This window comes from Esox lucius, chromosome 14, assembly GCF_011004845.1.
Source record: "Esox lucius isolate fEsoLuc1 chromosome 14, fEsoLuc1.pri, whole genome shotgun sequence".
In the NCBI taxonomy this organism is placed as follows: domain Eukaryota; kingdom Metazoa; phylum Chordata; class Actinopteri; order Esociformes; family Esocidae; genus Esox; species Esox lucius.
The window spans coordinates 9787686-9813421 of record NC_047582.1 but is presented as its reverse complement, the minus strand read 5'-3'; the positions used below and the strand labels follow the sequence as shown (position 1 = coordinate 9813421).

General features: G+C 43.3%; 2 protein-coding genes across 2 annotated transcripts; both read left to right on the top strand.

Annotated features, from left to right (window-relative positions):
* The first annotated feature begins 15608 nt into the window (after window positions 1-15608).
* On the top strand, window positions 15609-16289 carry LOC114840870 (heat shock protein 30-like). The gene has a single exon (XM_029125244.2). It carries the CDS (start codon window positions 15612-15614, stop codon window positions 16242-16244), a length of 633 nt encoding a protein of 210 aa, XP_028981077.2. The 5' UTR covers window positions 15609-15611; the 3' UTR covers window positions 16245-16289.
* Window positions 16290-20338: 4049 nt separating this feature from the next.
* Window positions 20339-23052, top strand: LOC114840868 (uncharacterized protein PF11_0207). The gene is made up of 2 exons (XM_029125219.2): window positions 20339-22775; window positions 23025-23052. Exons 1-2 carry the CDS (start codon window positions 20363-20365, stop codon window positions 23027-23029), a joined length of 2418 nt encoding a protein of 805 aa, XP_028981052.2. The 5' UTR covers window positions 20339-20362; the 3' UTR covers window positions 23030-23052.
* The last annotated feature ends 2684 nt before the right edge of the window (window positions 23053-25736 follow it).

Genomic DNA, 25736 nt, shown 5'->3' with positions numbered 1-25736 from the left:
GCTTGATAAGGTGGAGTTATGTCAAAAATATGGATTAGTTCTGCTCCTACATGGATTTGTTTTTATGGTGTTCATTCATCATTCTTAATAGCTGTTATTTTGATGATTAGGATGTGTTAATAGGTGTGCTTATTGTCTATAGTATACATACATAAGTATGATGTATGATCAGTTCATCTAAATCACTGACTACCATAATCCATTATGAGCCAAAGTTATAAAAAGATTTTCTATGAAAAAAATGTATTACCTAGATTACAATCAGATAAAAATATTAGTGCATAATAGTGATGCGTGGGTTAGTTATTTTACAATTCACAGCCACCCAAATACAAAAGAATTACGCTGCTACCACCTTCCCAGTCATCAAAATAATCTCAGAACATGTACTTCATTGTTAACATGCTACAAAAAGAAAAATGAAAATAAGTCAATAAGATGTCCACAGAGCGTGGTGGCTGATCGATTGATGAAAAATGTGTTTATGTAATGTTTTTTGCTCCTGCTAGAAATATCCCACTCTCACCTTTTATGAAATACATATAAGAATAATGAAGGCTTGGTATATTTGCACAAGATTGATTATCGTTTTATTTGGGTAGTGGCTGTTTTTCTTTATTTTTACCTTCAAACAGCTAATCTCCACCTACCCATCCCGATTTGAAATATAGTACAGTATTTCCTGACCTGTGCATCAATAGAGCCCAGTCAATGAACACATTGGAGACTAATCAAATTGTTTTCATTTATAGAATACATTCATAATGAGAAGTCATTTGGACAGGGAGAAGGTGGAGATCATGTTTTTAAAGGAGAGAGTTTGGATTGAGGAGCGAATGCATAAACTTCAGGCCCTTGTGATGACAGAACTTGATCGAAGGGTCTGTAGATTTGAAAAGGAATGGCTCAAGAAAGAGACTGGACGGACTAAAACCGAACAGAGTAACAAACAAACTCAAACAGAGGGAGATATATTCAAGGATTATGGGCGAGAGAAAGAGAGGAGAATTCCTGTGAGTCAGGAGAGAATCTTTGAAAGAAAGAGTGATTTTCCTCTGATAAAGATGAATCTAGAGACAAAGAGTAAGAACATGAATATTGGACCAAGACTGACAAAGCAGGAATTGCGTGAGTGGGAGAGAGAGATGGAAGAATACATTAAAATGATTCAAATGAAAAGAAAGATGGGAATAGACCTGAAAGGTATTCTGGAAACGGACAAGGAAAACCTGAGGGAGAAAAGTGAGAGGATTCAAATGGAGATGCCAAGAAATGTGTTAAGTGACATTGAAGATCAGAAAGGGGAGACAAAAGTCATGGATGAAGGGACAGGATGGAGTGCAATGGAAAAGGATGAGGTACGATTTTTGAGAAAAGAGAAGGTTCAGACTGAAGTGGAGAGAGAGAGGAGGAGAAATGAACAGAACATCAGAGAAGACATCCTTGAAGAGGGACAGAGAGAGATTGAGGCAGAGAGGAGGAGAATTCAGAATGAACAGAGAAAGAGAGAAAGGTGCCTTAAAGAGAGGCAGAGTGAGATGGAGGCAGACCGGATGCAAATGGAGAGTGAACAGAAAAGCAGACAAGACAGGCTTGAAAAGAGGCAGAGAGACATGGAGGCAGAGAGAACGAAAATGGAGAGTGATCTGAGAAAGAGAGAAGAGATGCTTCAAGAAAGGCAAAGAGAGATGGAGGCAGAGAGAAGGGAAAGGGAGAATGAACAGAGAAAGACAGAAGAGATGCTTGAAGAAAGACAGAGGGAGTTGGAGGCAGAGAGGATGCAAATGGAGAGTGAACAGAAAAGCAGACAAGACAGGCTTGAAAAGGGACAGAGAGAAATGGAGGCAGACAGGATGCAAATGGAGAGTGATCTGAGAAAGAGAGAAGAGATGCTTGAAGAAAGGCAGAGAGAGGTGGAGGCAGAGAGAAGGAAAAGGGAGAATGAACAGAGAAAGACAGAAGAGATGCTTGAAGAAAGGCAGAGAGAGGTGGAGGCAGAGAGAAGGAAAAGGGAGAATGAACAGAGAAAGACAGAAGAGATGCTTGAAGAAAGGCAGAGAGAGATGGAGGCAGAGAGGATGCAAATTGAGAGTGAACTGAAAAGCGGACAAGACAGGCTTGAAAAGAGGCAGAGAGAAATGGAGGCAGTTAGAAGGAAAATAGAGAGTGATCTGAGAAAGAGAGAAGACATGCTTGAAGAAAGGCAGAATGAGATGGAGGCAGAGAGAAGGAAAAGGGAGATTAAACGGAGAAAGAAAGAACACATCAATGGTGACACTGACCATCTGAGGGAATTGAGGGGTGGGAGAGTTAAAATGGATAAATATCAAACGGAAATCAAAGAAGTACGTCCAAAGCAACAACATCACATTAAAAAGGAAGACCCACAAGTCAAAGAAAAGAATGACATGGACATTCAAGGGCCTGAGCTACTGGCAAGTGGAATGGATGGAGGAATGAAGAAAGAAAGAGTTGTTAAAACAAGATGTAAACTCAAAGTTATGAAAGAAGGTCCCAAGGAAAACGATTCTAAAAAGCCAGACACAAGAGTGAAACCAACTGAAGTGATTGTTTTAATGCAAGACGTAGTGTGCCGGGCAACTGACACAGATGTGGAAATGAAGCAAGAGAGAGTAGATAAATTAGGCATTGTCCCAAATGAAGAAAATGCCAAAGGACATGTTGAATATGTAAAGAAACAAGTTCAAGAAGAGACTGACATGGATTTCTTTGTTGAAGAACTAGAGCAACTGGAAAATGACTTGGATGTGGGAAGAACAAACAGGACAACAAATCCCAAAAAGGAAGACAAACTGAAAGTCATGAAAAAAAGTTCAAACGTACAACATGCTACAGATAATGACAAACAAAGAAAAGTAATAAAGGGAAGTCCAAATGAACAAAATACCAAAAGACATGTTAAAATTGTAACGAAACAAGTTCAAGAAGAGACTGACATGGATTCTTTTCTTGCAGAGTTAGAGCAACTGGAAAATGACTTGGATGTGGGAATAAAGAACAGGACAACAAATCCCAAAAAGGAAGACAAACTGAAAGTCATGAAAAAAAGTTCAAACGTACAACATGCTACAGATAATGACAAACAAAGAAAAGTAATAAAAGGAAGTCCAAATGAACAAAATGCCAAAGGACATGTTAAAATTGTAAGGAAACATGTTCAAGAAGAGACTGACATGGATTTTTTTCTTGCAGAGTTAGAGCAACTGGAAAATGACTTGGATGTGGGAATAAAGAACAGGACAACAAATCCCAAAAAGGAAGACAAACTGAAAGTCATGAAAAAAAGTTCAAACGTACAACATGCTACAGATAATGACAAACAAAGAAAAGTAATAAAAGGAAGTCCAAATGAACAAAATGCCAAAGGACATGTTATAAATGTAAAGAAACAAGTTCAAGAAGAGACTGACATGGATTTTTTTCTTGAAGAATTGGAGCAACTAGAAAAGGAATTGGATGTGGGAGTAAAGCACAGAACATCAAATCCAAAAAACGCAGACAAGCTAAGATTTATGGATGAAAGTCTTAATGAACAACATGCTACAGAGGATGACAAACAAAGCAAAGTTGTCAAAGAAAATGCAAAGCAACAACATGATATGAAGATAGAGAAACAAGCAAAAGACGAAACCGAAGGGAATTTGTCAAGTGCTTGGGGAATGAAGCACTGGGGATCAAATTCGAAAAAGGTAGACACACTTAAAGATGCAAAAGAAAGTTCCAAGGTCAAACATGCTAGAGAGGAAGACAAACAAAGAAAAGAAAAGAAACCAATTCAAGATGAAAAAACTGCCAAAGAACATGTGAAAAATATAGGCAAACAAGTTGAAGAGACTACCATGGATTTGATAATTGAAGACCTTGAACTGCTGGAAAGTGGGAATGATGGGGGATTGAAGCTCAAGAGATCCAATAATAAAATGGAAGACAAACTTAAAGTGACAAAAGAAAGTCCAAATGATGAACAGGTTAAAAGATTCGAGACACAAGTAAAAAAAGAAACCAAAGTGAATTTGTCTATAGAAAAGGTAGCACTAATGGAAAAAGACACAGATGGAGGAATGAAGAACATGAGATCAAATCCCAAAAAGGAAGACAAACAAAGAAAAGCACTGAAAGAAAGACAAATAGAACAAAATGCCAAAGGAAGTAACAACGGAAAGACAAAGGACACACAAGTCATAGAAGAGACCGACGCAACCTACAAGAAAGAAATCCAAACAGAGATGCCGAAGTCAATTCTTGACAAAATACGCAATAAAATCGACCAACGCAGAACCCAAAAGAAGGAAAAACAGAAACAAAAAAATCTTAAATTCCTTCAAGAAGCATTGACCACTCATGAAGTATTAGATGTGGCATTAAACATACATGCCAAAAAGAAGCCTACAAAATGGGTCAAATGCCAGGGTGAGTACAGGAGGAATGTGGAGAGAGGGTGAGGGTACACAACTAAGAAAAACTTGAATAATTGACTGTGTAGAACTGACAGTTCATCTGGTGCAACAATATATATATATATACTATGTTTACACTCCGCTGATTATAGTGGGTTAAGCTACGACTGCACAGGTATGCACATAGGTGTTGTTGAGCTAGATTTAGGGTACAAATCTTTTTTCCATTTTCAATATTTTCTCTTTCAGATTTTTCAATATTTCAGTGTAAATGAACTGCACCGTAGATTCCCTGGATGCTGAAATCAACTGAAACGTGCCATGTGGTTCTGGAACATGATTTTCTTCATTTGTATTCAAGATCAAATAAACTAGTGTGTTGTCCACAAGCATTACTACAAGGATTCAGGACTCTATTTTGTTTGAATGGTGAGCATCTTGTCATTCATTCATTACACAAGAACAAATTCAAAATCACCTTTGTTGTATTAAATTCAAATGTTTTACCTGTAATTTAATGATATTGTCACATTGCTATTGATAAAAATTAGCAATGGTAAAGTCACTGCCAGGCAGTTAGCTCACAGATTAGCCCAGTGGTCCCACAGTGAACAACAATCCACTGGATAATAAATGTAATGGCAAAATGTTGATTTCCATCTAAATTGACATTAAGAAATAACGGCGATTCGGGTGTAATTACATCATTATGACATAACAAAATGTGGTTATGTAAGACATGTTTTTTAATATGAACCAGTCATAAGTGTAAACATTAAATCACCTCAACTATTAAGTACAGATGACTTACTGCTGAAGAATTTGGAATCCATCCAGCTTATTCCTGAACCACTTCCCTGCAGGGTGACACCCAGTGGAGAACTGTGGCAACGACAGGAAAGTTCCTGAAGACACTGGAGTTCTAAGTGGGAGAATATAATAGCAACACTGCACTGATATTTTAGCCTATTTCTCAGCATTTTCTTCCTATGATAAAATAAAATCTTATTACACTTGTGAAATTTAATATAAACGGTAAGAAACCCTTTGACAGCTTAGCCTATTAAGAAATACAACAGTTTTTACCTTTTAAGATATTTCTTTGTTTGTTATAAAAAAGAATATGCTGGGAGGGTTCTTTTCCATATGCAAATGTAGAAAACTACATTTCCCTTCTAAAATCCTGCTCTTTGTATAATCCCATCCTCTGTCTCCACAATCCTTTGCCGCCTCTTCTCTTCTATGTCCTTTTCTCCTCCTTCCCTCGGCTCCTCCCTCCACTCATCCTCCCTCCACTACTCCCCCCTCTACACATCCTCCCTACACTCCTCCACCCTCCACTCCTTCCTTTCTTCCACCTCCCTCCAGGCCTCCTCCACTCCTCCCATCCAGGAGAGTCGAAGTGAGGGGAAAGTGGGACTGACTACCCAGGGCCCCAATGGGAGGAGGGCCCACGAAAATCTTGGAATGAAAATGTGTATTTGTTTGACATTTTTTTATTTCTAAGTTATTAGTGTCATAAATACATTTACATTTGCTGAATAAATCGGTTGATTGACTGTATTTTTAATCCCAAAAATATAGTGGAGGCTCTGAGGTCACTCTCAGCCCTTACAAATGGCTCAAATTGGTTTAGTCAACCCGGCACCAGAATAAATCTCTAAATGCAGCTAATCGAGCCGAGTGTCTGCTACTATGATAGGCTCATGCCTTTCCGCAAGAAAGGGAAATGGGGTACCAAAAAGAAAAGAGAGTGCAAACTGAGGGAAAACAACTGCTAATTAATTTCTTTGAAAAGAAAGGTGAGCACAACTGACAGTTTAAGAATGTTTTAAGCTAATATCAGCAGTTGTTTAGATTGAAGGCAGTCAGTCAGGTATCTAGCTTGGTGCATATTTGCATTGTTTAACATGAATCCATCAGTATCATAAATGAATCAGCATCTTAGGTACAATGTCATATGCAGGGCTGGAAATTAAGTTTGCTCCCTCTTCACTCACCTAATGCGAGTAGTTTACATTTTGGGCGAGTAGTGAAGTCAGCTCCAATGATGTTTTGTTCACTGTAGTTATGTGTTTTTTTTTTTGCATGCACTGTCATTATATATATATATATATATTCTTTTTTAATAAATAAATGTTTGCATTATACATTGCCTATTTACACTTATTCTTGGGTTACTTTCAGTTCACAAAAGAGTTGTCATTCTAGTGGATATATAACATTGTGCACAGACTAACTTAACATGAATACTGTGAAAATATGTAGAGAAAACATTTGTTTATAAATTACTAGCCCTGTTCCTCTGTAAAGACAATTGCAAAGAGGGCTGGTAACATTTTAGCAGTTCTGGTGAAAATGTTGGTATACTAGTCTGGCTCGTTAGTGCCAAAAATCTTTAAGATCTGTTGGAGAAATGTTGCTATTCCTTAGTACAATGAAATCATATTGCTTACTCTAAGTATAATCCAGTCATTTAGTAAGGCCTTTGTATTTGAGTGATTTCCACGACAATTTGGCGTTGAGGATGGGATCAGAGGCGTTAGAATGAGCCTGACACTTGCACACAGAAATGGAGTCTGGTAGTAGGATAGTGTCCAGTAGATTAGCAACTAACAACAGATTGTCTTACCAGATGCTGTTAAGAACCTGTGTTGGTGCCACAGAGTACCAAAGTCATGCACGACCCTAAAGGGGTGAGGGGAGAGGTAGACAGAGAGTGTTTGAGACAATCCAGTAAATGAATGAAATCAGACAAAAGCTGTGTAATTTCATCAAAATCAGGAAGCCAGGCTCTGTAGTAGCCAGCCATACACAAAAGGCTCATCATTTGGGCTTTGGTTATTGGCTTGGGAGTCCCAGCACTGCTTTAACGCTCTGAAGCTTTGGGTTGGTCCTAATGACCTCCCTGTTCTTCCTCACTCCTGTTACCCCTATGTTGCTAAGTTGGCACATGTCCATAACCATGTTTCCAAGGGTGGGGTTGTGAATATTATACATAACTTTTGGTTTACTCCAGGATTTTCCCTATATGCTGAACATTTCTCTGCAAAATATGTGATTTGTATGACTAACAATGTGGGTAGGGGCACAATGATGCCAATGTCGGCCCACCCAAGGCCTGACAGGCCATTTGAGCACTTAATGATGGACCTCATTACATTGACTCCATTCCAGGGATACAAATATTGCCTGGTAATGGTGGATGCATTCTCCAAGTGGGTAGAAGCATTTCCATGTAAACATGACACAGCATTTCCTGCATCCAACAAAATGGATGCAGGAAATTATTCCCAGATGGGGCCTACCATCAAAATGGACATCAGACAATGGCTCTCATTTTGTAAAAAGTGTAATTGAATGCATCTCTGCTAGTCTCCACCCTTTTTAAAGAAAACATGAGTGAGCAGGCAAAACACGTCATTTATTTCTTATAGGATTCACATTCAACTGTAGGTCATTACAGAACGGCATATTCATAAAACAAAACATGGCAACAAGGAAAAATGTATCCCGGTTCAAAAGTCTGCATACCCTTAGTTCTTAATATTATGTATTTCCCCCTTTAGCATCAATGAAAGCATGCAGTCTTTTGTAATAGTTGTCTATGAGGCCCTGAATTCTTGCAGGTGGTTTAGCTGCCCATTCATCTTGGCAAAATGCCTCCAGGTCATGCAAAGTCTTTGGTCGTCTTGCATGAACCGCACGTTTGCGATCTCCCCAGAGTGGCTCAATGATATTGAGGTCAGGAGACTGTGATGGCCACTCTAGAACCTTTACCTTTTCGTGCTGTAACCACTGGAGGGTCAACTTGGCCTTGTGCTTAGAGTCACTGTCGTGCTGGAAAGTCCAGCTTTTGTGCAAAAGAATGCAAATTGTCTGCCAGTATTTTCTGATAACATGCTGCATTCATCTTGCCATCAATTTTCACAAGATTCCCTGTGCCTTTAGAGCTCACACACCCCCAAAACATCAGTAAGCCACCACCATTGTTCACAGTGGGGATGGTATTCTGTTCACTATAGGCCTTGTTGACCCCTCTCCAAACATAGCGCTTATGTTTGTGACCATAAAGCTCTATTTTGGTCTTGTCACTCTGAATTACAGTGTGCCAGATGCTGTGAGGCATGTCTTGGTGTTGTCCGGCATATTGTAACCGGGCTGTTTTGTGGCATTGGCGAGGTAAAGCCTTCTTTCTGGCAACTCGACAATGCAGTTCATTATTGTTCAAGTATCGTCATATTGTGCTCCTTGAAACAACCACGCAGTCTTTTTCCAGAGCAGCCTGTAATTCTCCTGAGGTTATCTGTGGGTTTTTCTTTGTATCCCGAACAATTCTTCTGGAGGTTTTGGCTGAAATTTGTCATGGACTACATGACCTTGGCTTGGTATCAAGAGATCCCTGAATTTTCCACTTCTTAATAAGTGATTGAACAGTACTGACTGGCATTTGCAAGGCTTTGAAAATCTTTTTGTATTCTTTTCCACCTTTATAAATGTGACGACTACGACCTCTGCTGGTTCACCTCCCCCTGCAGCGGGCGGGCCCCGGCGGTCGACGTCACCGGCTTTCTGACACCACCGTCTCATCATGCATTTCACCTGTGTCTCGTTTAGTGCATCTGTTCATCATCGCTGTTTCCCCCGGTATATATGTTCCCTCTGCTCCCCCTGTCTTTGTGTGTGATTGTTCTCTGCCACTGTCAGAAGCTGTATGCGTTTATGAAAGACGCTCGTTCTGTTTATTTTGTTCTATTCATATATAAAAACCTTCATCCGCCACGCCTTCTCCGGTTCCTCCTTGCTTCCTCAACCTAAGCCGTGACAGAATCACACACCTCTTCAAGAAAACAGCAAGGATATGGAGCCCGAAGGAGCTACAGGCGAGGTCGGTGTTGCGGAGGCGGTCCAGGTGCATTCAACAATGCTGGCCAGCCTAGGCGCCGCGATGGACAATGTTCTGAAAGCGGTACAGCGCCTAGAGCTGAGCCAGCAGCACCCCGCAACACCGGCCGTCTCTCCGCCGGCCCCAGCCTCGCCACCAGCCATGGGGCCGTTGCATCTCCCTTTGCCTAGGGATTACAACGGGGCGGCGGACCGCTGCCAGGGATTCCTATTGCAACTGGACATCGCGCTCCAGGCGATGCACCCTGCGCCGACCGAGGCACAGAAGATCACCTCGCTCGTCTCCTGCCTTTCCGGAAAAGCCCTGGAGTGGGCCACCGCCGTCTGGAACACCGAGCAGCCCACCCAGGGCAGCTACGCCGAGTTCACCCGCCGCTTCCGAGCCGTGTTTGACCACCCGCACGAAGGAAGAGAGGCGGGTGAACGGCTGTTCCACCTTCGGCAGGGGACGAGGTCGGCGCAGGAGTTCGCACTGGAGTTCCGGACCCTGGCAGCGGGATCGGGGTGGAACGAACGGGCTCTGATCGACCACTACCGCTGTAGCCTTCGCGAGGACGTCCGGAGGGAGCTAGCTTGTCGAGACGTGTCCCTCTCCCTCGACCAGCTGGTAGACATGTCCATCCGTCTCGACAACCTGCTGGCTGCCCGAGGACGTCCCGGAAGAGGCCCGTCCGTTCCACCCTACCAACCCTACCAACCCGACACCGCCGTCCCCATGGAATTGGGAGCGGCTGCACTGCCGGGCAGACGTCGGGGAGGACAGGTGCGGAGTGCCTCCAGGGGGCAACGAGGCCATATTACTGCACCACACCGCACCTCCCTCCCTGAGTCAAGAGGCGACAGGCAGGGCACTTCCGCATCACCCCAGGTAGCACATGCACATTCGCCACTAACCTCTTCCCTCTCTATGTGCACTGTCCCTGTTAGGTTCCCCGGATTTCCGCTGCTTGCCCGGTGTAAGGCGCTGGTAGACTCAGGCGCAGCCGGGAATTTCATGGATAGGTCTTTTGCCCTACGGTCACACATACCCCTCCAGGCCCTCGACACCCCCCTGCCCGTGAGAGCTCTAGACAGCCGGCCACTAGGGTCAGGGCTGGTCACTAGTTGCACTGTTCCTCTCCTCCTTGTTACCGACAACCGACACAGTGAAACCATTTCATTTCACGTGATCGACTCACCCACGTTCCCCGTCGTTTTAGGTTTCCCCTGGTTGTCCCTACATGACCCTGTCATCTCTTGGTCTAGTCGACGTCTGTCGGGGTGGTCGCGGAAGTGTCAGGGTAGGTGTTTGGGTGTTTCCGTTGGCTCGACCTCGGTGGAGAGTCCAGACAGTGCGCCTGCCGTGCCCATTCCCCCCGAATACAGGGACTTGGCTACGGTTTTCTCCAAGGCCAAGGCTGCTGTGTTGCCACCACACCGGCTGGGGGATTGTGCGATAGACCTCATTGATGGAGCCGCACTCCCGAAGGGTCACGTGTATCCACTGTCCCGCACCGAAACGGAGACTATGAACGCCTACGTTACGGAAGCGTTGGAACAGGGATACATTAGGCCCTCCAAGTCACAGGTCTCCTCAAGTTTCTTTTTTGTGAAAAAGAAGGACGGTGGTTTGCGCCCGTGCATCGATTACCGGGCGCTGAACAAAATCACCATTCCGTTCCGCTACCCTCTCCCTTTGATCTCTGCGGAGGTGGAGAGGATGCACGGGGCCCGCTTTTTCACTAAATTAGACCTCAGGAGTGCCTATAACCTGGTGCGTATCCGGGAAGGAGACGAGTGGAAAACTGCTTTTAGTACCACGTCTGGCCATTACGAGTATTTAGTGATGCCGTACGGGTTGATGAATGCTCCTTCAGTCTTCCAGTCCTTCGTTAACGACGTATTCCGGGACTTGTTGTGCGAGGGAGTGGTAGTGTATATTGATGACATCTTGATATTCACTGCCACCCGCGCTAAACATGTCTCGTTAGTGCGCAGAGTGCTGGCTCGACTGCTGGAGCATGACCTGTACGTGAAAGCCGAGAAGTGTCTGTTTTTCCAGTCGTCTGTGTCCTTCCTGGGATATCACTTTTCCAGCGCAGGTGTGGCTATGGAGGAGCCTCACATTGATGCCGTGCGTAATTGGCCGTCCCCAACCACGGTTAAGGACGTGCAACGTTTCTTAGGCTTCTCTAACTATTACAGGAGGTTTATCCGGGGCTTTAGCCAGGTCGCGGCTCCGATCACCTCCCTTCTGAAGGGGGGGGCGACCCGGTTGCGGTGGACCGTGGACGCGGAGCGGGCGTTTGTGGAACTGAAACACCGTTTCACCACCGCTCCGGTCCTGGCCCATCCCGACCCGTCGCTCCAGTTCATTGTGGAGGTGGACGCGTCCGATTGTGGGCTCGGTGCCATCCTCTCCCAACGGACGGGGTGTCGTAATAAGCTCCGTCCCTGTGCCTTCTTCTCCCAGAAGCTCAGTGCGGCGGAGCGGAACTACGACATAGGTGATCGTGAGCTGCTGGCCGTGGTTCGAGCTCTGTCGGCGTGGAGGCACTGGTTAGAGGGGGCTAAACACCCTTTCCTCGTCTGGACTGACCACCGGAACCTGGAGTACATGCGGGCAGCGAGGAGGCTGACCCCTCGCCAGGCAAGGTGGGCTATGTTCTTCACCCGGTTTGTGTTTACTCTCACCTACAGGCCGGGGAGTAAGAACGTCGGGGCTGACGCGCTGTCCCGCCAGCATGACACGGAGGAGAGGCCAGTGGATGATGCTCCCGTGCTCCCGGAGTCATGCATCGTGGCACCGGTGGTATGGGAACTGGACGCGGACATCGCCGGAGCGCAGCGCGACGAGCCCTCTCCGCCCACATGCCCTGAGGGCCGTACGTATGTGCCGGCGTCTGTCCGCGACCGCCTCATCTACTGGGCGCATACATCTCCCTCCTCCGGTCATCCTGGCATCGGGCCAACAGTGCGCGCCCTGGCCGGTAAGTACTGGTGGCCCACTTTAGCCAAGGACGTGAGGGTATACGTCTCTTCCTGCTCGGTGTGCGCCCAGAGTAAGGCACCCCGGCACCTACCTGTGGGCAAGTTGCACCCCTTGCCCATTCCACAACGACCATGGTCCCACATTTCTGTTGATTTTTTGACGGATCTCCCCCCTTCCCAGGGCCATACCACCATCCTGGTCGTTGTGGATCGGTTCTCGAAGTCCTGCCGCCTCTTGCCTCTGCCCGGCCTTCCTACTGCCCTACAGACCGCGGAGGCCCTGTTTACACACGTCTTCCGGCACTATGGGGTGCCCGAGGACATCGTGTCTGACCGGGGTCCCCAATTCACGTCTAGGGTGTGGAAAGCATTTATGCAGCACCTGGGGATCTCGGTCAGCCTGACCTCGGGCTACCATCCCCAGTCCAACGGGCAGGTGGAACGGGTAAACCAAGAAGTGGGTAGGTTCCTCCGGTCCTACTGCCAGGACCGGCCGGGGGAGTGGGCAGAGTTTCTGCCGTGGGCAGAATATGCACTGAATTCTCTGCACCACTCCTCCACGGGCGTGACGCCTTTCCAGTGCGTCCTGGGCTACCAGCCGGTCCTGGCGCCCTGGACGCCGAGCCAGACCGGTACCCCTGCGGTGGACGACTGGTTCCGGCGGGCAGCGGGCACATGGGAGGCAGTACAATCCCGTCTCCGGCTCGCTGTCCACCGCCAAAAGACCTCTGCGGACCGCCACCGCGGGGAGGCCCCGGTGTATCGGCCGGGCGACCGGGTCTGGCTCTCGTCCAGGGACCTGCCCCTCCGCCTGCCCTGCCGGAAGCTGGCCCCGCGGTTCGTGGGGCCCTTTAAAGTCCTGAGGAGAGTCAACGAGGTAACATATCGGTTACGCCTTCCCCCCGACTACCGTATTAACCCCTCGTTCCATGTGTCTCTCCTCAGGCCGGTGGTGGATGGTCCCCTTCAGGGGTGTGAGGTGCGGGAGGTTCCCCCTCCCCCTCTGGACATCGAGGGGGCCCCGGCGTACTCGGTCCGCTCCATCATCGACTCGAGGCGCCGGGCGGGGGGCCTCCAGTACCTCGTGGAGTGGGAGGGGTACGGCCCGGAGGAGCGGAGCTGGGTTCCGGTGAAGGACGTCCTGGCTCCCGTCCTTGTCCGCGAATTCCACCAGCGTCGGCCAGATCGCCCTGCTCCGCGCCCCCCGGGTCGGCCCCGAGGCCGGTGCCGTCGCGCGGCTGGGGCCGCGCGTCGGGGGGGGGTACTGTGACGACTACGACCTCTGCTGGTTCACCTCCCCCTGCAGCGGGCGGGCCCCGGCGGTCGACGTCACCGGCTTTCTGACACCACCGTCTCATCATGCATTTCACCTGTGTCTCGTTTAGTGCACCTGTTCATCATCGCTGTTTCCCCCGGTATATATGTTCCCTCTGCTCCCCCTGTCTTTGTGTGTGATTGTTCTCTGCCACTGTCAGAAGCTGTATGCGTTTATGAAAGACGCTCGTTCTGTTTATTTTGTTCTATTCATATATAAAAACCTTCATCCGCCACGCCTTCTCCGGTTCCTCCTTGCTTCCTCAACCTAAGCCGTGACAATAAAGTTCCATTACCTTGTTACGCAGGTCATTTTACAGTTCTTTTCTGCTCCCCATGGCTCAGTCTCTAGCCTGCTAAGTGCATCCACGTGAAAGCTAACAAACTCATTGACTATTTCTACACAGACACTAACTGCAATTTAAAGGTGTGGGAAAATTCACCTTTAATTGCAATTTTCACCTGTGTGTGTCACCTTGTGTGTCTGTAAAAAGGCCAAACATTCAAGGGTATGTAAACTATTGATCAGGGCCATTTGGGTGATTTCTGTTATCATTATGATTTAAACAGGAGCCAAAAAACTATGTGATAATACATGGCTTTATATGATCACTATCCTCCAAAAAAAGATTGTCTTTTTGCATGATCAGTCATATTTTCAAAAACAATGCCAAAAATGTCACAAACCTATGAGCACAACTGTATGTGTGTAAAACTAGGCCATGGACCTAGCAGAAACCACTAGAAGCTGTCTCCTTTTTGGGGGTATGTCTTAATAGTAGAAGGGGGGCTCCTGCTCCTTGTATTGTAAAGGTGAACAGGACTCTATTCCTTATTGGAAGAGCTGAGTTAATAAACCACCAATAGTAACATGCCCCAGCTGTCGTGTGAGCTTTCGCCAAGTTGTCTGGGCAACCAAGATTCTATGATTACGTTTGTCTCCTGGATCAATGTCTCTATGCAACCTTGCATTCCCTAGGTTACATCATGGCAACAACTATTCCTTGTATGTACATTCTGCAAGTGCTGATGTCGTCACCTGTACAGTTGGGAAGGAATATACACCCATCAGCCATAACATTATGACCACTGATAGGTGAAGTGAATAATACTGATATACTCGTTATCATGGCACCTGTCAGTGGGTGGGATATATTAGGCAGCAAGTGAACATTCTGTTGTCAAAGTTGATGTGGTAGAAACAGGAAAATTGGCCAAGCGTAAGGATCTGAGCGACTTTGACTCTAGACGACTGGGTCAGAGAATCTCCAAAACTGCAGCCCTTGTGGGGTGTTCCCGGTCTGCAGTGGTCAGTATCTATCAAAAGTGGTCTAAAGAAGGAAAAGCGGTGAGCTGGCGGCAGGGGAGCAAATGATGGCCCCTGTTGTCCGAATCAACAGATGTGCAACTGTAGCTCAAATTGCTGAAAAAGCTAATGCTGTTACTGATAGAAAGGTGTCAGAACACATAGTAAATCACAGTTTTTTGCGTATGGGGCTGCAGACCAGTCAGGGTGCCCATGCTGACCCCTGTCCACTGCCGAAAGGGCCTACAATGGGAACTTGAGCATCTGAACTGGACTACGGAGCAATGGAAGAAGGTGGCTTGATGAAGGTGGCCTGATGAATCACGTTTCCTTTTACAACAAGTGGAAGGCCGGGTGCGTGTGCATCACTTACCTGAAGAATGCATGGCACAGGATGCACTATGGGAAGTAGGCAAGCCGGCAGAGGCAGTGTGACTCTTTGGGAAATGTTCTGCTGGGACACCTTGGGTCCTGCCATTCATGTGGATGTTACTTTACTGAACCACTTCCCTGCAGGGTGACACCCAGTGGAGAACTGTGGCAACGACAGGAAAGTTCCTGAAGACACTGGAGTTCTAAGTGGGAGAACATAAAAGCTGTGACACTCCCACTGAAGAGACAGACAACAACACAATCAACACTGAACACAGTAGTGTCATCTCAGAGCAAGACTAATCAACACTCAACATTGAATGAAGATGCTGTGCTCCCCAGAATTCCAATCTTCCATCAACCCATTGATGGACTTCTACTGTCCCGTTCACAGTCTCTGTCCGGAGGTACGACCTCTTCTCTGGCAGCAGGGTCTACTTGAGAGAAACATTAAGGAGATCAAGAGCAGTCTGGCACTGATGGAGAAACTTCAGCAGTGTATATCTGAGGAGATGGACCATGTTCCTGCCTCTGTGGACATCCAACCATTTTCTTACAAGCTGGAGAAAGAGGGAGAGGGCTTTGCCATGACACTGGACACTAAGGACTTCTCCCCAGAGGAGATCTGTGTCAGACAGGTGGGCAGGAAGCTAAGAGTCAGTGGGAAGACGGAGAAGAAGCAGGGTGATGGGAAAGGCTCCTACTCTTACAGATGCCAGGAGTTCAGACAAGAGATTGATCTTCCTGAAGGGTTGAACCCTGAGACAGTCACCTGCTCCATGACTCCTGACGGGAAGCTCCACATCGAGGCACCTAATACTTTATTATCTTCTGAGAGAGTGGTTCCCATCAACTGTAGTCTGGATGTGAGGACGCCGCAATCCCTCAGCTCACAGACAGAGGGCACCACTATGGACTCCCAGAAGCAACATCAGAACACGGGTTCACATGTAGAGTGATCCTTTGTATTATGAAATGTTTACTTTTGATGAATGTTTTGTTTTACATGTTTTTTCTCTGGAAATGTTATAGATTGAAATGTCACATCTTAGAACAATTAATCTAACAATTAATCAATTTGAGTAAATTAATATAATGTAACCTATTACCTAACACTGTAGCTATGTACCCTTCAAGAAGAATAAACACAATACCTTCATTACTTGCCTATATTTGGTGTATTTTTTTCAGTGCTTACTATTTGAAACTGCAATATATAAAGCTCCAGAACAAATACTCATCATATGTTGTTTCTGAAAATCACTTATGAAAATAATTAAAAAGTAGACGTCATCTGACTGAATTCAGCATTATATGTTTGACCGTCGGATCCCGAGTGGGATCATGGGCCACGGATCTCGGATCGGTGTGATGAGAATAGTTTAGATTCAACTTTATTGTCATTGAACACTACGACGAAATGCAGCAAGCATCTAACCAGAATGTGATAGTGTGGGAAATACAGACCACATCCGAAAATATATTAAAATAACAAAATTAAAATAATAAAATAAATGTCATAACATTTTTAATGCTATGCTTTGTAATTGGTAAAATACAGGTTAACTGAACTTTCATCGCTCTTCTGCGCAGGGCTTCTCTGCTTTGACATTCTACTCACGTTGTAAAAAAATAATGTAGCCTAGTGGGCTATATTCTGCGGTTCAATAGCCTCTTTTATAACGATTTGAAAGAAGATAAGCTATTAGGTAGGTTACTGTAAACTAGGAGGCTTGGTGTCAAACGGGACTGATTTTCTTTGTGAAAGGTGACGGCAGCTCTGGAGGACAATTCGTGTTATTATTCTTTTACAGACCTAGGCACGTGCCATGTAACGCATGTGCCCAAGCAGTCTATTAAACTACCGAAAGTGCAGAATTTAGCGGAAGGAGACATCGCGTTTTGGAGAGAGATGCAAAGTGCGTTCTAACAACAGACCACTTCACTACGTTTTACATTTGAGACAACTTCCTAAAAACACGAATCTTTATAAGATGAGTAATGTATTTGACACGCCGAACTATGACAAAACCATGTGGAAAGTTTACGTTCACTGCCAGACAAATACACACAATTGGGCAGGCTTGGGTGGGAACAGAGCTGGCATTTTCTTCCGGATACGGCCGGCCTCGGATATAACTCGGACTGGGTTGATATTACAAATAATGTCAGACCTTGTGGGTGTCAGATAAGAATTTCACGGAAACAGTTCGCTCAAAATACATTTCGGTTCCAATGAAGATCTCTATAAGAGCTTAAGATGAGGCATACATAGCGAAATTAAATGTTATTCAGGGGAAAGGCATTGAACAAACTGACAACTGTTAAACATTAGTGATGAAATAGTTTTCATTCCGGCTTAATTCACAGCAGCTTAAATCTCCATGATTTTTCTCTGGTGCAAAAGTTATTCACTTGGACGAATCCTCGAGCGGAGATTCGGTATACTTAGGAATAGCTCAATATTTTTCACGGTTGCTCATAAAATATTCTGTATACAATTAAACAGTATTACTGCTTGTAGTAGTTGCCAAATATCATTTTAACCTGTCGAAATCAGAAATTGCCTACATAATACGTTTGTAGCGTGGTGTTTCTGGACAGCTGGGGGTGAAATGCATTGTTGCGTCATAATGATCGAATTGTCATCGCATACTGACACGTGCATTTAAGAACTCACGCTGGGACGCCCTTACACATATTTGAAACGTAGCCTACAGAACGTGTGAAAAGGTTAAAGAAACAATCCGCTTAATGTTGTTATCTTCAGACTGACAACATTTCTCCTGGGTAATAGAACAACGATGTATATGACAACAGTATTCTTGTAAGAATCTTTGACAGTGACTGAAAACAAAGGTTAGACAGCACTGGCGCAATGGTAAGTGAATTGTTCATGTTCAGAATGGTTAGCAGTTGTATTTTGTAAGTTGTGTTAAACAGTAATGTTCTGAGTTGGTTGAGCTTGATAAGGTGGAGTTATGTCAAAAATATGGATTAGTTCTGCTCCTACATGGATTTGTTTTTATGGTGTTCATTCATCATTCTTAATAGCTGTTATTTTGATGATTAGGATGTGTTAATAGGTGTGCTTATTGTCTATAGTATACATACATAAGTATGATGTATGATCAGTTCATCTAAATCACTGACTACCATAATCCATTATGAGCCAAAGTTATAAAAAGATTTTCTATGAAAAAAATGTATTACCTAGATTACAATCAGATAAAAATATTAGTGCATAATAGTGATGCGTGGGTTAGTTATTTTACAATTCACAGCCACCCAAATACAAAACAATGACGCTGCTACCACCTTCCCAGTCATCAAAATAATCTCAGAACATGTACTTCATTGTTAACATGCTACAAAAAGAAAAATGAAAATAAGTCAATAAGATGTCCACAGAGCGTGGTGGCTGATCGATTGATGAAAAATTTGTTTATGTAATGTTTTTTGCTCCTGCTAGAAATATCCCACTCTCACCTTTTATGAAATAAATATAAGAATAATGAAGGCTTGGTATATTTGCACAAGATTGATTATCGTTTTATTTGGGTAGTGGCTGTTTTTCTTTATTTTTACCTTCAAACAGCTAATCTCCACCTACCCAACCCGATTTGAAATATAGTACAGTATTTCCTGACCTGTGCATCAATAGAGCCCAGTCAATGAACACATTGGAGACTAATCAAATTGTTTTCATTTATAGAATACATTCATAATGAGAAGTCATTTGGACAGGGAGAAGGTGGAGATCATGTTTTTAAAGGAGAGAGTTTGGATTGAGGAGCGAATGCATAAACTTCAGGCCCTTGTGATGACAGAACTTGATCGAAGGGTCTGTAGATTTGAAAAGGAATGGCTCAAGAAAGAGACTGGACGGACTAAAACCGAACAGAGTAACAAACAAACTCAAACAGAGGGAGATATATTCAAGGATTATGGGCGAGAGAAAGAGAGGAGAATTCCCGTGAGTCAGGAAAGAATCTTTGAAAGAAAGAGTGATTTTCCTCTGATAAAGATGAATCTAGAGACAAAGAGTAAGAACATGAATATTGGACCAAGATTGACAAAGCAGGAATTGCGTGAGTGGGAGAGAGAGATGGAAGAATACATTAAAATGATTCAAATGAAAAGAAAGATGGGAATAGACCTGAAAGGTGTTCTGGAAACAGACAAGGAAAACCTGAGGGAGAAAAGTGAGAGGATTCAAATGGAGATGCCAAGAAATGTGTTAAGTGACATTGAAGATCAGAAAGGGGAGACAAAAGTCATGGATGAAGGGACAGGATGGAGTGCAATGGAAAAGGATGAGGTACGATTTTTGAGAAAAGAGAAGGTTCAGACTGAAGTGGAGAGAGAGAGGAGGAGAAATGAACAGAACATCAGAGAAGACATCCTTGAAGAGGGACAGAGAGAGATGGAGGCAGAGAGGAGGAGAATTCAGAATGAACAGAGAAAGAGAGAAAGGTGCCTTAAAGAGAGGCAGAGTGAGATGGAGGCAGACCGGATGCAAATGGAGAGTGAACAGAAAAGCAGACAAGACAGGCTTGAAAAGAGGCAGAGAGACATGGAGGCAGAGAGAACGAAAATGGAGAGTGATCTGAGAAAGAGAGAAGAGATGCTTCAAGAAAGGCAAAGAGAGATGGAGGCAGAGAGAAGGGAAAGGGAGAATGAACAGAGAAAGACAGAAGAGATGCTTGAAGAAAGACAGAGAGAGTTGGAGGCAGAGAGGATGCAAATGGAGATTGAACAGAAAAGCAGACAAGACAGGCTTGAAAAGGGACAGAGAGAAATGGAGGCAGACAGGATGCAAATGGAGAGTGATCTGAGAAAGAGAGAAGAGATGCTTGAAGAAAGGCAGAGAGAAATGGAGGCAGAGAGAAGGAAAATGGAGAATGAACAGAGAAAGACAGAAGAGATGCTTGAAGAAAGGCAGAGAGAGATGGAGGCAGAGAGAAGGAAAAGGGAGAATGAACAGAGAAAGACAGAAGAGATGCTTGAAGAAAGGCAGAGAGAGATGGAGGCAGAGAGAAGGAAAAGGGAGAATGAACAGAGAAAGACAGAAGAGATGCTTGAAGAAAGGCAGAGAGAGATGGAGGCAGAGAGGATGCAAATGGAGAGTGAACTGAAAAGCGGACAAGACAGGCTTGAAAAGAGGCAGAGAGAAATGGAGGCAGTGAGAAGGAAATTGGAGAGTGATCTGAGAAAGAGAGAAGACATGCTTGAAGAAAGGCAGAATGAGATGGAGGCAGAGAGAAGGAAAAGGGAGATTAAACGGAGAAAGAAAGAACACATCAATGGTGACACTGACCATCTGAGGGAATTGAGGAGGGGGAGAGTTAAAATGGATAAAGGTCAAACGGAAATCAAAGAAGTACGTCCAAAGCAACAACATCCCAAAGATCACATTAAAAAGGAAGACCCACAAGTCAAAGAAAAGAATGACATGGACATTCAAGGGCCTGAGCTACTGGCAAGTGGAATGGATGGAGGAATGAAGAAAGAAAGAGTTGTTAAAACAAGATGTAAACTCAAAGTTATGAAAGAAGGTCCCAAGGAAAACGATTCTAAAAAGCCAGACACAAGAGTGAAACCAACTGAAGTGATTGTTTTAATGCAAGACGTAGTGTGCCGGGCAACTGACACAGATGTGGAAATGAAGCAAGAGAGAGTAGATAAATTAGGCATTGTCCCAAATGAAGAAAATGCCAAAGGACATGTTGAATATGTAAAGAAACAAGTTCAAGAAGAGACTGACATGGATTTCTTTGTTGAAGAACTAGAGCAACTGGAAAATGACTTGGATGTTGGAATAATGAACAGAACAACAAATCCCAAAAAGGAAGAGAAACTGAAAGTCATGAAAAAAAGTTTGAACGTACAACATGCTACAGATAATGACAAACAAAGAAAAGTAATAAAAGGAAGTCCAAATGAACAAAATGCCAAAAGGCATGTTAAAATTGTAAGGAAACATGTTCAAGAAGAGACTGACATGGATTTTTTTTTTTCAGAATTAGAGCAACTGGAAAATGACTTGGATGTGGGAATAAAGAACAGAACAACAAATCCCAAAAAGGAAGACAAACTGAAAGACATGAAAAAAAGTTCAAACGTACAACATGCTACAGATAATGACAAACAAAGAAAAGTAATAAAAGGAAGTCCAAATGAACAAAATGCCAAAAGGCATGTTAAAATTGTAAGGAAACATGTTCAAGAAGAGACTGACATGGATTTTTTCCTTGCAGAATTAGAGCAACTGGAAAATGACTTGGATGTGGGAATAAAGAACAGAACAACAAATCCCAAAAAGGAAGACAAACTGAAAGTCATGAAAAAAAGTTCAAACGTACAACATGCTACAGATAATGACAAACAAAGAAAAGTAATAAAAGGAAGTCCAAATGAACAAAATGCCAAAAGGCATGTTAAAATTGTAAGGAAACATGTTCAAGAAGAGACTGACATGGATTTTTTTCTTGCAGAATTAGAGCAACTGGAAAATGACTTGGATGTGGGAGTAATGCACAGAACATCAAATCCAAAACATCAAATCCAAATCCAAAACGAAGACAAGCTAAAAGTTGTGGATGATAGTCATAAGGAACAACATGCTACAGAGGATGACAAACAGAGCAAAGTTGTCAAAGAAAATGCAAAGCAACAACATGATATGAAGTTAGAGAAACAAACAAAAGACGAAACCGAAGGGAATTTGTCAATTGCCTTGGGAATGAAGCACTGGGGATCAAATTCCAAAAAGGTAGACACACTTAAAGATGCAAAAGAAAGTTCCAAGGACAAACATGCTAGAGAGGATGACAAACAAAGAAACAAAACCAAACCAATTCAAGATGAAAAACCTGCCAAAGAACATGTGAAAAATATAGGCAAACAAGTTGAAGAGACTACCATGGATTTTGTAATTGAAGACCTTGAACTGCTGGAATGTGGGAATGATGGAGGCTTGAAGCTCAAGAGATCCAATACTAAAATGGAAGACAAACTTAAAGTGACTAAAGAAAGTCCAAATGAAGAACAGGCTAAAAGATTCGAGACACAAGTAAAAAAAGAAACCAAAGTGAATTTGTCTATTGAAAAGGTAGCACTAATGGAAAAAGACACAGATGGAGGAATGAAGAACATGAGATCAAATCCCAAAAAGGAAGACAAACAAAGAAAAGCACTGAAAGAAAAACAACAAAATGCCAAAGGAAGTAACAACGGAAAGACAAAGGACACACAAGTCAAAGAAGAGACCGACGCAACCTACAAGAAAGAAATCCAAACAGAGATGCCGAAGTCAATTCTTGACAAGATACGCAATAAAATCGACCAACACAGAACCCAAAAGAAGGAAAAACAGAAACAAAAAAATCTTAAATTCCTTCAAGAAGTATTGACCACTCATGAAGTATTAGATGTGGCATTAAACATACATGCCAAAAAGAAGCCTACAAAACGGGTCAAATGCCAGGGTGAGTACAGGAGGAATGTGGAGAGAGGGTGAGGGTACACAACTAAGAAAAACTTGAATAATTGACTGATTAGAACTGACAGTTCATCTGTTGCAACAATATATATATACTATGTTTACACTCCGCTGATTATAGTGGGTTAAGCTACGACTGCACAGGTATGCACATAGGTGTTGTTGAGCTAGATTTAGGGTACAATTCTTTTCTCCATTTTCAATCTTTTCTCTTTCAGATTTTTCAATATTTCAGTGTAAATGAACTGCACCGTAGATTCCCTGGATGCTGAAATCAACTGAAACGTGCCATGTGGTTCTTGAACATGATTTTCTTAATTTGTATTCAAGATCAAATAAACTAGTGTGTTGTCCACAAGCATTACTACAAGGATTCAGGACTCTATTTTGTTTGAATGGTGAGGATGTTGTCATTCATTCATTACACAAGAACAAATTCAAAATCACCTTTGTTGTATTAAATTCAAATGTTTTACCGGTAATTTAATGATATTGTCACATTCCTATCGATAAAAATTAGCAATAGTAAAGTCACTGCCAGGCAGTTAGCTGTGAGACCAGGGTTGGAGTATCAAGCTCACAGATTAGCCCAGTGGTCCCACAGAGGGCGGGACAATTGGCCTGCACAGTTCAGGTTTGCTGGGTTAGTAAATGAACAGGATCACCTTGTCTCATTGCGCTCTAGTGACTCCTTGTTGTGCCTTGCTTCATCTCTTGTCACGTTTTGCAGCACTTTGGTCCACATTGGGGAAGCGTGATTTAATGTTCAGTTTCTTCTTGTCTGCTCATCATTTACATCAACATTTTATTCATTTAGGAGATGCTCTTATTATTTGGAGCGTCTTTCTGTCATTGAAAGATTCATTCATGACAGTTCATCTGTGAATTTTTTTTTCACAGATGAACTAGAAATAATGTCTATTCGGGTGTAATTACATCATTATGACATAACAAAACGTGGTTTCATTGGAAAGAAGACACCGGGGTGATTATGAATAAATGATGAAGTGATAGACAGGAATTCCATAGTTAAAATACACAAAATCAAGCACACAAAATAACCAGTCTATAAGTCAACTATGGCTGTTTATTACAGGAAACACATCTGATGGCTTCCACAAATTTCAACAATATCAGAAAAATATCTAGGATTAATACACAGAAGGTGCATATTTTCAGGTGTGGTCATGAGACATATATAATATTTATATAATAACAGTCCCTCAATCTCTATAAAGTCGGTATATGAGATAATTCTTCTTTATACTCATTTCAAATGGCTAAATTCTATTTACTAAAATATTAAATGTCTGCTATAATATACAATATCATCAAAAAGTTGATTTATTTCAGCAATTCCATTCAAAAAGTGAAACTTGTATAATGTATACATTCATTCCACACAGACTGATATAAGTGTTTTTTTCTTTTAATTTTGATGATTATAACTGACAACTAATGAAAACCCCAAATTCAGTATCTCAGAAAATTTGAATATTGTGTAAAGGTTCAATATTGAAGACCTGGTGCCACACTCTAATCAGGTAATTAACCCAAAACACCTGCAAAGGCCTTTAAATGGTCTCTCAGTCTTGTTCTGTAGGCAACACAATCATGGGGAAGACTGCTGACTTGACATGTCCACAAGACGACCATTGACACCTTGCACAAGGAGGGCAAGATGCAAAAGGTCATGGCTAAAGAGGCTGGTTGTTCACAGAGCTCTGTGTCCAAGCACATTAATAGAGAGGCGAAGGGAAGGAAAAGATGTGGTAGAAAAAAGTGTACAAGCAATAGGGATAACCGCACCCTGGAGAGGATTGTGAAACAAAACCCATTCAAAAATGTGGGGGAGATTCACAAAGAGTGGACTGCAGCTGGAGTCAGTGCTTCAAGAACCACCACGCACAGACGTATGCAAGACATGGATTTCAACTGTCGCATTCCTTGTGTCAAGCCACTCTTGAACAAGACACAGCATCAGAAGCATCTCGCCTGGGCTAAAGACAAAAAGGACTGGACTGCTGCTGAGTTATGTTCTCTGATGAAAGTAAATTTAGCATTTCCTTTGGAAATCAAGGTCCCAGAGTCTGGAGGAAGAGAGGAGAGGCACAGAATCCACATTGCTTGAAGTTCAGTGTAAAATGTCCACACTCAGAGATGGTTTGGGGTGCCATGTCATCTGCTGGTGTTGGTCCACTGTGGGTCCAAGGTCAATGCAGCCATCTACCAGGAAGTTTTAGAGCACTTCATGCTTCCTGCTGCTGACCAACTTTATGGAGATGCAGATTTCATTTTCCAACAGGACTTGGCACCTGCACACAGTGCCAAAACTACCAGTACCTGGTTTAAGGACCATGGTATCCCTGTTCTTAATTGGCAAGCAAACTCGCCTGACCTTAACCCTATAGAAAATCTATGGGGTATTGTGAAGAGGAAGATGCGATACGCCAGACCCAACAATGCAGAAGAGCTGAAGGCCACTATCAGAGCAACCTGGGCTCTTATAACACCTGAGCAGTGCCACAGACTGATCGACTCAATGCCACACCGCATTGCTGCAGTAATTCAGGCAAAAGGAGCCCCAACTAAATATTGAGTGCTGTACATGCTCATACTTTTCATGTTCATACTTTTCAGTTGGCCAACATTTCTAAAAATCATTTTTTTGTATTGGTCTTAAGTAATATTTTAATTTTCGGAGATACTGAATTTGGGATTTTCATTAGTTGTCAGTTATAATCGTCACAATTAAAAGAAATATACATTTGAAATATATCAGACTGTGTGAAATGAATGAATATAATATACAAGTTTCACTTTTTGAATGGAATTACTGAAATAAATCAACTTTTTGATGATATTCTAATTTTATTACCAGCACCTGTAGTTTATTATCTTCTGAGAGAGTGGTTCCCATCAACTGTAGTCTGGATGTGAGGACGCC